This window comes from Fulmarus glacialis, unplaced genomic scaffold (genome assembly GCF_000690835.1).
Source record: "Fulmarus glacialis isolate BGI_N327 unplaced genomic scaffold, ASM69083v1 scaffold42088, whole genome shotgun sequence".
Taxonomy (NCBI): Eukaryota; Metazoa; Chordata; class Aves; order Procellariiformes; family Procellariidae; genus Fulmarus; species Fulmarus glacialis.
In genome coordinates this window covers 8,850-25,523 of record NW_009229718.1, presented here as the reverse complement: position 1 = coordinate 25,523, position 16,674 = coordinate 8,850, and the positions used below count along the sequence as shown (strand labels likewise).

The 16,674-nt window shown below is 38.0% G+C and overlaps 1 protein-coding gene across 1 annotated transcript in view; it reads right to left on the bottom strand.

Moving 5' to 3' along the window:
* Nucleotides 1-1,866: 1,866 nt before the first annotated feature.
* Nucleotides 1,867-16,674, bottom strand: part of ASZ1 (ankyrin repeat, SAM and basic leucine zipper domain containing 1) — a gene marked incomplete at both ends in the record, with an annotated part of 22,094 nt that continues 7,286 nt past the window's right edge. The window contains 4 exons of the mRNA XM_009583954.1: nucleotides 1,867-1,979; nucleotides 4,368-4,502; nucleotides 4,760-4,871; nucleotides 14,530-14,641. Of these exons, the coding sequence (XP_009582249.1) occupies nucleotides 1,867-1,979; nucleotides 4,368-4,502; nucleotides 4,760-4,871; nucleotides 14,530-14,641 (472 nt within the window). The remainder of the gene's footprint in view (nucleotides 1,980-4,367; nucleotides 4,503-4,759; nucleotides 4,872-14,529; nucleotides 14,642-16,674) is intronic.

Sequence of the window (16,674 nt, the reverse complement as noted above, 5' to 3'; positions counted from 1 at the left end):
CAGGCAAATGGCAGGAAGGAGACTTTCAGCTCAAGGAACTATGATGGAGTAAACACAGGTATCAGTGTACCTCTTGGCTATCACTAGATGAAGAAAAACCAACTCACTAGGAGTGGGTATGTGTGTGTGTGGAAACGGATTAAGCTGTATTTTTAAGAACAGGCATTTAACAGCCAGACATCTGGTATACTCCGGGGGACTGTTTCCTGAAACCAAGAGTTCTAGTAATTACCAGAAATGCTCAAAGTTATGAAACATCAGTACTAGCTATTGTTAATATAAAATTCCTTGAGTTTGATAGAAATGCCTGTTCATACAAACAAATCAGTTGCTCATCTGATGCAGAGAAAACCAATAGAGTTTAGAAAAAAACTACTGAAACATTGTGAAATCCTGGAAGCCCAAGAATTGCCTAATACAGAATTACATTTGCATAGCTAGACTCTGGCTGCCACAAAGTATTTTAAGTGGGCTTCAGGATTTCAGTGTCTTATTTTAAAAGCTTATCAAGATTACCCAGACATGGGTAGAATGTCTTCTAGCCACCGTCAGGTTTCAACAGCACTAAATCCATTTGGGTAACTGCTGCATAGTGTTAGTTTATTTCCTTATACCAGAAAAAGCCTGGGAAACTTCCTAAATAATCTAAACCTATTAAAAATAAGAGAGATATCTGTTCTAACACTGAGGTCATTAAGTATAGACTCTATCCAGCAGTACGAATCTTTGTGACGAGTACTAGAAGACCAATCTATTTAAAAGAATGTCACCTTCATGGCAAGTATACAGGGACTCAAAAGATGATCCCCAAGGAGCAGACAGATCCCATGGGAGACCTGGTTCATAGATGGGAGATATGCCCAGAACAATGCCTTCAGGAATCTACGAGTAGTAAGATTCAAGAACAAAGAGGACAGATAATAAAGAGGACATAGATAATTGATTTTATCACCCCTCTGCTCCAAGAAGTACCTCTAAGATGACTGTGATTGAAGCACCAGAGAATAAAAATCTGATTGACATATACATTCATCTAGCAACAGAACCTTGTGAGCCTTTCTCTGAACCGAGGTACTCTGAGACTGAGACTACCTCAATGTGAACTGCTACCTAGTGAACTGCCATCAGCCTAATGATACAAAACTATGGCATTTCAAATTCAGCATGACCTGGCTGAGCAGGGACACAAAGAATCAATCTGATCAACAAGAACAGACTACGGGCACTGGAAATTGTTTTCTCAAGACCATGCAGCTCAAGGAGGCAAGTGGATGGTTTGTTGAGGACTTCTTAGCCAACATGTTCTGGGACAAAACCACATCAGAGGTCTTCGAAGTTGCTGAAGGAGGGGCTGATTTCAGTCATAGGACACCTGCAAGCTTCAGAGTCAGGGGCATGCTATGCAAAAAGTTCTAGAGCTTAACTGGTGTTCATACATAATTTCGACTCTCATATCTGCAGAAACAAAGAGAAGGGCATAGCTCTTCCCGGTGGCATGAAGCTGAAAACAGGCATTCAGTGAAAGCATCAAAAATTTAACATCAAATGAAGATAACCACACAACAAGGAGTATCCAACAGGGAAGCATAGAAATTTAAAAGAGTTGAAATGAACTGAAGTGACATTGGACCCTGGCTCTACTATACTTCGCACCAAGAGAGAGGAAGGAAAGATCCAGAGCACGCTCTTTGTTTATAATGCAAAGGAACTTTTCAATCTCGAAAAATTAATAGTACATTAATATAGTCACTTGGTAGCACTGCAAACAATACATAGTATATATCAGTACAACTTAATCATTGATACGAACAAATACAATCTCTTAGGAATGTTTGTAAGCTAAGATTACACTATGACTGTATTTACCCAACTCTGTGGTCAGGGACAGCTGTCAGAAATTTGTAGATAGCCTCTTGCTTAACCGTTTCATGGTATCTCCCTTGCAGGTGACTTGCAGCCAAAGAGAGTAAACTATAAATCTGAAAGAGCCAAAATGAATTAATTATTATTCAATCTCAAAATGCATAAAGAAATACACAGAAGTAAGACTACGAAGAGGTCTATCATGAATTACTACTTACAGGGAACATGAAACATCTACCACTTCTTCTCTAAAGCATACAACTACAACGAGGAGTTAAGGCTAAGCCCACAGAGTTTATCATGAGTATTTCTGAATTAACCAAATTCCAGCACAATGATGAACTGATGCAGAGCAAAACAGTATATATAACGTAGTCTAAAAAAGTTAGCATCTGTCACTACAGAAGCAGCAATATACCAATGTACTCATTTTTGCGGTTTGTAGACAAGAGTTCTACATACTCGAGGGAGGAAGTTGTCTAAAGAACATGAGGCATACAACTATTTTAATGTCTCCATTTCCAGTGCATATATGGACCCAACATTTAGCAATTTACAACTGACAATCTAAGTTAACTATATCTGACAGACAGGGATTCCTTCAACTCGTTAAAGAAGCAAGCCTTCTGCCAGACATCACCATGCATCAGTGATGGATTCCAGAAGCTGAATTGCCCCTGCGTGAGTTTTGAGATAGTTACTAGAAAATTCAGCAAAACAAGTAGAACCTCAATAAACCTAAAGGAATGGTGAAACCACTTTCCTGAAATTCATGTGACTAGTCAGTTTTATATACATATAGACATACACATGTATGGTGGGTTGATCCTGGCTGGCAAATAAGCCCCTACCCAGTTGCTGGCTCCCTCTCCCCCAGCAGCATGGGGGAGAATCAGAAGGGTAGAAGTGAGAAAAAATTCATGGGTTGAGATACATACAGTTTAATAAGTGAAGGGAAAAAAACCCCAAAAACCTAAGTGAGGCAAAGGCAGTCACTCACTACCTCCCACCTGTAAGCCAATGCCTGGCCAGTCTCTGAGCAATGGCTACTTCTGAAAAACTCTCCCCACACTTTCATTGCTGAGCATTACGTTATGTGGCATGGAGCATTCCTTGGGTCAGTTGGGGTCAGCTGTCCTGGCTGTGTTCCCTCCCAACCTCTTGCTCACTCTCAGCCTACTCGCTGGGGGTGGGGGACAGAGTGAGAAACAGAGAAGGCCTTGATGCTGCACAAGCACTGCTCAGCAATAGCTAAAATATTGGTGTTTTATCAACACTGTTTTGGTCACAAACCTACAACACGGCACCATTCAGGCTGTTAGGAAGAAAAATAACTCCACCCAGTACAATATGCAAGAAAAATATCTCCCCTCCCAGATAGTTTCTGCAGACATAGTCTATATGACAGCCCCTTGGCCAGTCAACAGCCTGAAGAGCAGACCCCCAAGCTGGAAGAAGCTCATGACCATTAAATATCTCAATACCATCTGCAAGACTTTGCAGTAACTGTGTGAAAGTTAGCGCTTCACAGGTCAAGAGGCAAGACCCACCTCTCAAGTGTGAGGAGCCTGGATTCCCTCCATGTCAGAGAAAGTCGTGTTATAAGATTATTCTGCTGAACAAGTCATTTATCAAAGGCAGAAAGCATCTGTAGCCCCTTTCAGTAACCTGAGCTAACAGATTGCTGAGCCTCAGACACTGATCTTGCTAGCCTACACTGACAGCTTTGTGCATAGTTATCATTCTTCCTCCTGCCTAGCCCTGGAATCAGGGAGGGGAGGGGAGGGAATTACAATTCACTAGAGTGAATTATACATTTTTGAAGAGCCACTGCAAAAAGCCACATCATTGGTAAGAGCAACTCAAAGCAAAATACACAGAAATCTGGTCTGATTGATCCACCATGCATCATCTGGTAACAGCAGTAAACAGATTTATTTTAGGAGAATATATATTGTCTTCAGCAGCTCTCTACATTGATAATTAGTGGCTACTCTTCCAATGATCTGATGACCGATTTACATTATCTTACACCTTCTCCCCTCCCAAGAATGGATTTTGAAGATGACCAGTACCAACTCCCCTCCTTTTTAGCTTTAGCCTTTTCACTTCCAAATTCAATCAGAAACTATACACTGCAAATTAGTTTGATATCCGCATTCTCTCACACACTTTAGCAGACAGGAAAAAACCAACACATTATTTTTCTACTTCTCATATCAATGTAATTAACATGAATAATCCCTTGTTCTGTATTCTAAATCTGAAGTCAAGGATTGGGGGCAGGGGGGGAAGAGGTTCCCAACGCATTACTATATAGCATTTAAAGCCCTGTGAAAAGTTGCGATATAGCAGTCTATATAGATGTAATAGCACAAGTATTCAACTAGCTGCTATAATTTAGTTATTAAAGTAACACTTCCACAGAAAATTACACAATTAATGAACAGATTTTTGAGGCAAAACACACAATTTGCATTTCAAAGAGAAATGGAATTAAATACCTCTGAATGTTTATTGACTTTTGCCAGCTCTGCTGCTGTTTTCTCATCCTTAGTCTGTAGATTTTTGTCAGCTCCCAGCTCAAGCAACTTAAAAATTACACTTTTATGTCCATGCTGTGCTGCCCATATTAATGCCTGCAAAGAACGACTTCGTTTTACCAAGTTTACATATGGAGCAAAAAAGAACAGAGGTTCAATCAATAATGCAAGTTCTTACACGGCAGAATCTGGAGACAAAGACAAGTAATGCAAAAGAATCTCAAAGTGGTGTTAAAGCAGAAGAATATACCAAAGAGTATTTCTGAGAAAGTTCTACTTCGAAACAAGTTTGTGGGTTCTTGCTTTTTAAAATTTTTATAATTAATTACAACACACAGAAGTAAATCACTTACTGAATATCCATTTTCATCTTGGGCGTTTATGTGTGATCCATGAGCAACAAGAAGAGCAACAACCCGAGGATAGCCTTTTCTAGCTGCGTACATCAGTGGAGTCATTTGTCTCCTGAAAGTAAAGGGGACAGGTGAAAAAAATTATTTCAAGATATCAAAATCCAACTGCATTATCAAGTAGAGCACCTCAATTCTGTAAAGATCCTCTGTTCTGTAGACGAACTAAGCAGAGGATGAAAGCCCAAGACAGCACATTCACGCTTCAGCACAACGGTCAACTTAACAGAACATACAGATTCAGGAACTCATTTATGTCTAATTAGCAATTTTAAAATATTTTAAGAGTTGGGATTTATTTTCTGATTGAAATGAAGTCCAGACGACAATTGTTGTCCTCAACAAGAAGGACACATAAAGGAAACTAAACAAGTCTCTTCCAGGAGTTTAGAATATAGACCTATAGTACTTCTGGGAGAAAAAGTTAAAAAAATACATCAATGTTTTATTACCTCCAAATTCAAGTAGCGCATTAACACACAAATAACCTTAACACATCCCAGCTATGAAACATGGTAGCTTGGTGACTAAACCATTTCTGTTTTGGTTCTGAACTACACAAAACTAGTTTTTAAAGACCGTCTCTCCTGCTGCTACCACAGACCCAGCAGCAGGCCTCTCATTTAGCACATAGACCAGCTTAATGAGAAGGGAATGGGCATAACTGTAGATCACAGTTTTCACCCTACTAAAAATGGTGGGGGAGGGGCAGAAATCAGCAAATCACCCTTTTTTTCCCCCCCTTCAATTTAAAAAAAAAAAGTGGAAAACACTTTCATTTTTTACTTCAAAAAGTATTTTAAAAGACAGCTTAAGTGACGAATTCTACATACAGTTTAATTTAAATCCAAAGTTCTGAAAAGAAATACGCAGTTTTGTGGAGGACAAGTTGTAAATCACAACTGAATATTTAAGAGGAAGAGTATTAAGAACAACAACAATGTATATACTTGCAAAACCCTCTCTGGTAAAAACAACGTAAGCAAAAGAATCACAGGTCACACAACTCATGCCGGTGTGCACAGGTGCAGTGCAATAGTGCAGGGTGCACACATATTATCAACATTCACACCCCCCCGAGTATGCCTGAGAGGAGTCTTCAGAGAATTACATACAAATACCATATTGAAAATCTTAACTTTTCAAATATGAAAGCTAAATGCACATCAAAATATTTTTGTATCTTACCCCATTTTTGTTTGCATGTGTTGACGCTTTCTCTGCTCCATATATTGCTATTTCTTACAATTGCTGAATAAGTGAGTACTTACAGACAACACCTTTCCCATTATTCTGTTTTTTTTTTAATATCCCAAAACCCAATGATGACAACAGTCTATTGACCTTATGCTTCTATTGAGATGCTTGTAAGATGAGCCATTGTGAATTGCTCTGAATATTTTGAGAGAAAAAAAATATTGCTCAAAAGCTTCTGTTAGAAAAACATCTTTCCAGATGCCTGACACTTACTCTTTGGTGGAATAAGACTGGAGAATTAAAAAAAATGCAGTATTGGAGGACAAAGATGTGGAGTTTCTGGTCACTATGAAGTAATCAGATTTAAGCTAAAATATTTTACTAGTGATGTTCAATTAAAATTTATTGTATCTTAAAATGCAATATTTTTTCCTGAAAAACTATCATGTATTTCTTTTAATGTACAGCTCTGTGTCAAAAATCTGCTGTGAGAAGATTATTCTGTCTTGTTAGGATATACTTGGGAAAGGATCGCTCTTTCCAATATCGTGTTTCTTAATAATAAGTTCAATACCAAACACTAGAGGGACCCCGAAAAGCATATGTATACCAAAGCAGCTGTCTTAAAGTACAGACTTCCTGCCTTCTTCCAGAGTATTGCTAGAACTAAGGCTTCGCTCATCTTTCCTTGTTATTGCTCATTCACAAAAGGATAATATTTCGTCTTACACAAACACAGTTAAAAGTACACTGAAAAAAAATCCAGTCATACTACAAATTTGAAAGAGTCTTTTGATAGGGGAAAAAATCAATTACTTGGAGATAAGCAAAATGAAAGGTAACCAGGCCTTCAAGATATATAGTCAATAAGAGAAAGGAACTTTGTAATGAAATGAAAAGACTTGCATCAGTCTAACTAATTCGATTTAGTCCACCAACACTGCAAAAGCAGAAATTCTGACTGAATATAAGGAGACATTTTTACGATGGGGCACAGTCAATCAGTGCAACTGGTTGCTCAGAGAAGTTTTGTAGTCTCCATCTCTGGCGGGTTTCAAGACCAGATGAAAACCTAGCCCAATGTCATAGCGGAGGTGGTTTTAAGGAAGAAGTTGGACTAGAGACGTCCTGAGGTCCCTTCTGTCTTGAATTACTCTGTGATCCTACGAAGATTACTGTAAAAATAGAGAAAAATACTCTACAATCTGCCCCTGTAACTTAACAACTAACTGATGAGATAGCGCAAAATAGATAACTATATATAGACACCTACAGATATCTATAGATATCTATATTTTAAAGAGTGAACAGAAGTTGATTACAACCTAATGATTTGTAGCAACAGAAATCAACTTACTTGCCCAACGCGGACACTCACTCCCACACTTATTTCTATTTAGTGGCAGGTAGCCTTTGACAGACTTTCCATGCCACCACCTTTGAAGCATTTACATCTGACTGCAGAAACAGTCCATTTGTGCCTGTTTTCATTTTCATTTCTTCCCCCCCCCCCCCTTTCTTTTTTTTTTTTTTTTGGAACTTGCACACTGCTACTACCTCACAATTATCTTCTGCTTTTTCAAAGGAAAAATACTGAACAAAAGTCCAGAGGCTACAGAACAGTCTTTTCTCCAAAGAACATCATGGAAGGGTAACAGCTGCACAGTACTGCAGACATCAAGGCAACAACTCAATGACATTAAAGCCACTGAAAAAGTTTCTCTGTTTTTAAGTAAAACCCAATAAACATGACATTTAAAAGGTCCACTGACATGAATACGCAATTAGTACTTCAAGCATTCCATTCTAATGTTTGAGTTTTAATTTCAAAGGCTACAAGCTGTTTCAGGGTAGAAACATACATAGTGCTGCATAGATTTGCAATTGCATTTACGCACCACTATATATGAGGGGGAACTGTTTAATGTCTTGGACACACGCTGCATAGGCACCACCTCAGAAAGCAAGGTCCATTTACATGGGTGTCCACAAGAGGGAGACCAGAGCAGCAGGGAAAACAAATCTTGTTTTCCTAACCCTGCAAAGAACCCCCGCAAATACAACAGCAAGCTCTAAGATGCCAAATACACTGTTTCTTGCTAAAGTTGAAGAGAAATTAAATGTATTGATACATCTTACTGCAATCTAAAAATGTACACAGAAAGCATAGTGATAACCACACAGATAAAAGATCTGAAGAATCCTTTTGTCATTTCAAGGAACCGTGCAGACATTTGCCTTTCAGCAATCTGGCTTGCAGATGACCTTCTTGTCCAAACACCTGTGAAATCCTTTTTTATAGAACAATTTGCCACATGACATTTGCCCATATTAAAGATGATACTCAAGTGATAGTTAATAAATAAATAAAAATCTTAAAAGGCATATAAGCAATTTATTAATTAAGCGTCATGTTTGTTCCAACTATGTTTGCTTCCAGCTATGCAGCACCTAAATAAAAAGCAAGGAATTCTTCACTGGTCTCACGCAAATGAAGGGGTTTTTTTGTTTGTTTGTTTGTTTTCATCTTTAGGTCTCTCTGCTTTTATGTTAAGGCTGGAGAAAAAGACAAAACCAAAAGATTTTTCAGTTTTCAGGGCCATTCAAAACTTTGTATGTGACATCTACACAAAGATACAACAAGAGATTCTTATAGGGTCACTTCATCTTTATCCTGTCAAAAAAATAGGGCAAAACATAATCACAAGAGAGCAAGCTGAGTGGAACAGCCCTAAAAGTTACCACTTGGAGCCTCCTACCCTGGATAATCACATGCCACGCTAAAACCAGGTGATACAGTGATAGCTAGCTATCTCACTGAAAAACATCCCGAGTACCTGTCTGTTACCACTAAGCTGAATCTGTGGTGCAGAATTCACCACACCTGACAAACACACATTCTTATGTTTGGGGTCACGCTCTCAAGCAAGACAAAGTTCATCTTCCTGGAAAATTTCAGAAGAGGGAGGAAAGGAAGAGAAGATATCTTCCATCTAGGCACAGGCCTCCTTCTATTGGGGAGATATCTACAGAAAAGTCAGTATTTCAGGTTGGTGATCTTGAGAAGTATAAGCTGTATGTAAAGTCTCGTAACTGGATATATGTTTATTAACTAGACCAGTGTATCACTAACATTAGAAAAAAATACAGCAGGCAGAAAACAATTTAACCTTATGAGTTGAGTCTCAATCTTTTCTTATTGAGATCCCAAACCAAGACACTACTACAAGACACTAATATTTTTGTCTATTGATCTGCAAACTGAACGCTGCCTCAGATAACCGGGAACCATTTTCAGAAGCTTTTGGAGCCAGTTTCACCACTCCAGTGCTGTGCATTAAGCTTGGAACTGAGAAATGAAGTGGCAACAGTGCATCCACAGCAACAGAAGGAAAGCTATTTGCCCCTGTTCTGGCTTATTGGGGTTTTAAGCAATGAGATGGGAAACCCTACACAACAAGTAGTATTGGAAGAACATACTTTAGTGTACTGTGAGCTGCAAGATACTTTTTCCAGGCACTGTCTGCTGGAGCAAGGTAGGCGAGTCCCCTACCTTCTTGAAGCAGAACTTGTTAGGAGAATGGAACATACAGCTCTAATAAGAAGGTTGGGCTGGAAATGGTGACAGCTTAGTTTCAGGTTCCCTAGTTTTAGACTTCATTTCAGATTGCCAGTTCTTGTATCTTTCTGCTTCTGAACTCTGTTTACATGATTGTTTTAAAATTAAAAAAGGCACCTGTGTAAGTTCTACAGCACACAGAGGTGGGAAGGTAGACAGCTATAAAGTTATCTTCATATGACTAGGAAAAAAACAAAGTATGCGATTAGCAATTAGCATAAAAATTAACAATAGGGATGGCAGAACTCTATGCTATGACATTCTCAATTATCCTGCCCTGTCCTCCATCCTCCTTCATCCTCACTCCATCACATTTTTATAAGCAAGCTGGTGCATGAAGACATGCACACTTTGACATAAAGTAGAAAAACAAATGAGTTATCCACACAATCAGAAACTTCTCAGACTGTTTTCAACTTTACTTTCAAAGTGGGGGTAAAGTCTCCAGTCAAGAAATTCAGTACATACATGTGAAATCTACTCCACCTTTCTAATGAAAGGGCAATTCTCTGTCATGTAAAGAAAAAACCCAAACCAATTCTACGCAAATAACCCATGATAAGGATAAGCTAGTAGCAATGATAGGAAGTTTAATACACTTGTGATAGAATGTTGCTGATATAATGCTAATGGCTTTCAGTGCAGGTTTTGTTTCTGTTTTACACAAAGGCTGCTCAGGTGACATTCCAAGACACCACAGTACATTGTCACAATGCCTCTGTTAAAAATAGCATCTAATGTTGCTACCGTCCCCAAGTATTTTATACCTCTGCCCAGAAACTGTGATCAACAGTTGTAAGCCTGTTGGTACCACCTTACAGTCAATACTAGCTATTTCAGCGTCTAAACTCCTTCCCCCTAACAAAAGATCTGATGAACAAGCCTCAACGCTTACATTCAAAAGCCACTTTTCCAAACTCACAGAACTTGCACATTTACCATGCTTTTGACTTCTCCCTAACTCAGATAAGAGGAGGGAAGAGATATATGGACACAGCCCAGATGAACATAGTACTTTGGTAAATGTAATTTTGCATCTGATCTTTTATATTTAGTCCTGCTGTCCTGATGTTTGATGAACATAATAAAATGTCTTTCTGTCCTGAGTTCATAGCGCTAGAATAAAAAACTCTCCGAAAGGCATGAAGTATAATATAGCGTAACATTACAAGATATTTTTTGCTCTGAAGTGGATCAAAGATCTTGACTCAATCAGTATTAAATTCCCTGATTTTCTTGCACCAGCCATAAAATGCAGTGTAGCGCATTAACTTTTCCCAGGCTATTTACCTTTACTGAAATGTACTGTTTGTCATTTGGCATGGTTAACTATCACACAATGATAATGTCAAGGTCTTTGAAATTATTATGCGGCAGTGCAGACTTACTATCTTATCAGTAGCAATAAATATCTCGCTAAAACTGAGGCGTTACACAATAGCTTTATTCTGAGTACGCAACCTGAAGAGAGACTACCTTGTGAACTGGGCAACACTGCAATGAAAACTTCCCCCTTCCATTATCATCTTCTCAAGAGGGCAAAACAGACCAAAACTTTCATCATTAAAACATTTTTGATACTCCTCAAAACTGCTCTGAATGTAAGCATAAGTGAACATATGTAGGCAACTTAATACCAGACCTGAGCAGTGATTACATTTTCATGTATATGCATTCATGTACATGACAGTACGCTTCAATCTCAACTTTAAATCTATACAGTGACAAAAGACAGACAAAGGTCTAGTTCTTATAATACTCACCCTAAAAAAAAAACAAAACCAAAAAAACACAAACCAAAAAACCCCCAAAAAACCGAGGACTTTCTGAAGACTTTGCTTTAAACATACATGAAATTCGTAACCATTTTAGAGCGGAAACACTGAAGACTTGGTCATTGACCAGGACTTAATTGTGCTAGAAATTTTAAGAGTGAGGGAAAAAAAGCCACACAAACAAAATCAAACCTCCACATATCCCATACAGAACAAGAGACAAAGAGCTTATGTCAAAATAAAGGAGGTTTCAGTCATTCACATATTTGCACCTTCTTCTAACAAAGAGCTATTGGCATGAAACGTCAACTCAAAACACTCTCCTTACTGGCAAAGCCATTAGGTTTCTTTTACTGTACTTTATGTAAACAAGAACTTGGAGGATCCATATTTAAAATCTATATTTACTAAACAACCTATGACATGTAATCCTAGCAGCAGTAATTTAATTATCAGTTGGTCATGCCTTTTGCTTCTGCCTATAACAAAATCACGGCTTAACATTAATAAGACCAGTGTACCTCTAAGAAAGCACTGCAGGTTAAAAGAGCTTTTAAAAAAAATAGACTGCTTAAATATTTCCAGGCCTTACAAAAGGATAAAGTATATAATTTACATTTTGAAGCAAGAGGGAGGTGAATGATACAAGATAAGCAGAACAAATTTCTCAAGGTAGCATTCACTTAATGAAGCACTCAGGCTATAGTAGCTCTACAAAGACTATAGAGAGCAGGTCTTACAATGCCTTCTTGTTTCACCTAGCCATTACCTTACTTCTTGTTCGTCTTTCAAAACTCTTCAGTTAGCATTTATGCTTTGACACACTACATTCTCATTAACAAAACTGTTTTTACAGCCATCAGTATTCAGTTCCCAGTTTTGATTTAGGAAAAATATTGGAGGTTACTCTACTTTCTCCTCAGTACTCTATCCTATTGCAAAGAAACCACCTACCTACCCACTCCTAAACCCATCTTCTTTCTTAGACTGCATTTCAAAAATAAGTTTATTTCTCAGTAGTCCTTCCCTGCTTCACACACACTTAATGAATTAGACAAAAAAAATTGCAGGTTTCTGTGTATCACCTCCAGACGACATGAAATAAAAAAGCCTACTGGCTGCCCTGACAGCCCAACAGAGCAAGGAAAAATACCAAACTCTGCCTTACATCAAAGTTCTGCTTTGCATTCACACACATTCCAGTTGCTGGCGGACAAAAGAGAAGCTTCCTAAAATCATTCTGGTTCTTAAGTGCCGACACAGCCAAGTAATATGAGGTTTAGTTCTTAACACCTGTGATAAACTGATCACACAGGAAGTACTCTCACAATAATCTCAACTCACTGACAGTTCTGATGTTCTCCCACAGAACATCCTGCTTGCTCTAATGAAATGGGTGAAGTCGGACTGCAGTGCCATATAGAGGGTCTGTTTTGATCCCTTATCTTCACAGAACCTGGTTTGATGTGTTTCATCCACCTGTTTCAGAACACAGTGGAAGAAGCCCATGAGAAGCAGCAGCTGCTGCCCGAGAAGTTCTAATGATGAAGTGGTATGCACCGATGTCAAATACTGGAAAGGAAAAAAAGGCAGCACGAAGATTTTTGAAAAATCCAGACCTTGTCATCTGACTTCTACTTTTGTTTGGTACAAATATGACATTTCTGATTGTCACTTACTTTATCTTTTCATTTGAGAAAGACTACCATTGCAAAAGTGAAAAAACCACAACTGGACACTGTATCTGACGTATGCAAGCATAACTCATATATTAGCACAAGGTCTTAGGAAAAAAAGAGATAGCAAATAAATATTTGTATATAAAGACCAACTATGCTAAGTTTATAAATAAAGTTTTGCCCTTAAAATTCCCATCTCTTGTGTCAGAATCCAAACTTTTTTTTTCCCCAAAGTTTAGCAAAAGGCCTTTCCAAATGTAAACCTGCAGTTTTGCACTCTGGCTTGCATTTTCAAACACCCACGACAAAGTTTAATAATGCAAAGATTTCCCCCATTTTTTAAAGCAGGATGTTTATCCTGTTTATCTGATGGCAACAACATGTAATTATTTCAGAGTCTGTAGCTTTCTCTTCTTTCATGGACAATTTTTAGCCTCTATGATAAGAATAAATGAATGGCATCTAAATTTGTTATCAGACATCAGTGGCATTTCAGCACAACTATGTTTCCTCCGTGTCTATCAGTACTATGCTCACAGTGAGATTCAGGGCCCAGCATAATTGAATTCTACTAATGAGAACCAACAGGCCTCCAATTCTGTTCTTTTTGGAGGGCTACTCAGTCCACATATCTCAGGTAACGTGGTGAAAGAGCTGTGGTATAAAAAAAACGAATTCCAGTTAGTTGAAGAACAAGCAGTTTCAATTTGACCCAAACAATATCTTTTTTCCCAGCAGAGGGAGGACAGTTTACCCTGTGTCAGCCCAGAATTTCTTTCTTTTTGATGCAAAATGAAATATTGCATCAGACTACGCAACTACAGCCATCTCACAATTCACTGCTTCAGACTGCTGAGACACAAAGTGGTAATTCAAGAAACACAGTTATTTGTTTTTAAAAGGAGATTAAATCTCCTTTTAATCTGGATTATTCCAGATTGCACTGGAATAAATGTATTTTATTTACAGAGAAGTTTTCTTTTTCCACAGGAGGCTGTCTGTGAAAGGAATATAGCTAGATACCCACAAAAAGCTCAAAAGGAGGACATGAATTTAAATAAAGAATTAACTGATTTAACTTACATCCTTATACGGAAGAGGCAATATGATTTGGGAAAGGCAGAGGACATATTTCTTGCCCTTATACTGCAGTCTACCAAAGTATTAAGGTCAGTTTTTATCTTAAATTTGTATCTTGTTCAGCTGAGGAACATACTTAAATTTGATAAAACTGATCATAGTCTTATTTACTCAGACGAATGACTGTACTAGGAGAAAGAAATATCTGGATACTAATGTTCCCTTATACAGACAGCAGCAAAGTTACAAAAAGCTAATGAAGTACACATCATCTTAACCAACAACAGCTACGTCTATAAAGATGTCTCTGTATATTAATATTAAATTTTACGCTGTATTCACAGACATGGGTTTTTTTGGTACCTGCAAGTAAGATTAGGGTCAGCATTCCTTGATAGAAGCAGTTCTACAGTCTTCAAGATGTTTTCCTCTGAAGCATGCGCAGTACATGCTGCCATCAGCACAGTGTACTTATCTGTTTTGAAACTTACAGTTAGAGAATTACATATGTAAAGGTAAATACCATGCTAATCCACAAGTTCCTTTAAAAGCCTTTACATTTCCTAGAGTTGTTAATCAGGTTCTGATACTCTTAAGATATTTAGAAAAGGGTAAGAAACTTGTTTTCCTTCCAGTGAAAGTCACTATAATTATCAGGTAAGATAAAGGCATCTGAGAAGAGAAGATAAGCAGAAAGATGAGAGTTAGTGGCAGTATTAAAGCATCTACTCCTACTGAAGTTTAGGATACTTCTTAGGTACCCAAAAAAACCACAGTAGGAGCTTAACTATAGATGCTTGTTTTTCAAATCTTGTTCCACACCAGTAGATTCACTCTATGTTCCTCCCCACCTCTCCACAAAATACAGTCAAGGGAAGAAACAGCTTTCAGGAATTTAACTGCAATGAATTAAAAAAAAAAAAAGCATGACGTATTATAAACACACAGCAACATCAATTTTAGGGAGAACAGAGGCCCATACAAAGGACAGTTGAAGTAACAAGGCTTTATTAGAGGGCTTCAGGAGAAGGAAGGAAGTTTACTAAACTAGACTACTATGGTGCAGTAGTGGCAGGAGGAGGACTGAAAGTATGTTTTTAGATGTGGATTTAAGAACATCTATACAATCCATAAAGATTCATCAGAAAGAACCAGCGTATTTGCTCCAGCTCTGAAGCCAGCTGAGTGTTACATGCCACCTTTGCTCACAAATCAGAATTGTACAGCACTGCTGTTTGCCCACAGAACCTTTCCCATGGTTCTCCTACAGAGATGTGGGAAGCATGACACCTCAAAGACCTCAGTGAGTTAGTTGGCCTTAGAGTCAATTAGAAGACTGCCATTTGAATAACTGCCCATTTTGCTTATTGCACAAACTTGTTCCCAAGTTCAAACATGCCTTTAAACAATTTGTTTTAACAAGCATAATTTTAGGTGTACCTACTTCAGACCATACCATGAAGTGTAACAACATATTTTCTAATTGGTAGAAATTTTAAGACTGTGTATGTATTAACACCTTTATCCTTCAACTGAGGTCAGATTTTATTATATTTAAACAAGAGAATTTTGTTATATACTTCACCCCCATCTGCTCTACTTTCTTTATTTCTCACCATTTCTTGTCCCCCACCCCTCCAACCAAAGACCTTAGTTTTGTATTTAAATTCATCTGTTTTTTTAATATACCATCTTTTAATTTTCAACTACTTCATGTAGAAGTTCTAACACACATAAATCAGTATGTTAATCAGAGGGTCACTTAAACTCCTCAACAGTAAGCAATTAACATTTCAGTAAATTACTTGATACACTGACAGATGGTTACTCAAAATGTTTAACCTGGTTATCAATAACAACATGAACGGAAAGATGGCAGGACTTCGAACAAAGGTAGTGGTAAGTTACCATTAATCTGGGAATGATATTTACGAGGAACCTGTAGTTATATTTGCATTCAGTATTTCAGGTAGTGATAAAGAGTGGGAAATTTCTGTTAGCCTACCTATAGTTCATGTGAGCAAGAGAAGAAGGGGAAGAAACACCTTAGAATTCTCAGTTTCTCTTTTGCAGAGAAAAACTGCTAAGAGACTGCAAAAAACGTTAGTGTATGTTCAGCCTAGCTGAAAAACCCAGAAGAGCCAGTGAATTTTCTTCTCAGAGATGCTACATTCCGATCCCATCGCATAGTGAATGCTACATCAGTTCCTTGTTCTTCATGACTACCAAAAAGGGTAAAATTAAGTAACTCTTTACAAAGAATATCTGAAACATGACGAAAGTGATTAACAGTATAGCTATTATTAGGATTATAAGCATTATAGGATAATTAGTATAAGATCACTTATGTGATTGCCTGCTGATGTAAAAAAAGCAGGAGGACTAGTGACATTTAGTACCACTTTAGGATGGCATAGCTTTACTGAACACACATGGCCTGACCTGAATCAATGACTTGCAAGACTGTTCCAGGCTGGACAGTACTCTGCTGCGCATATGCCCTAGCTA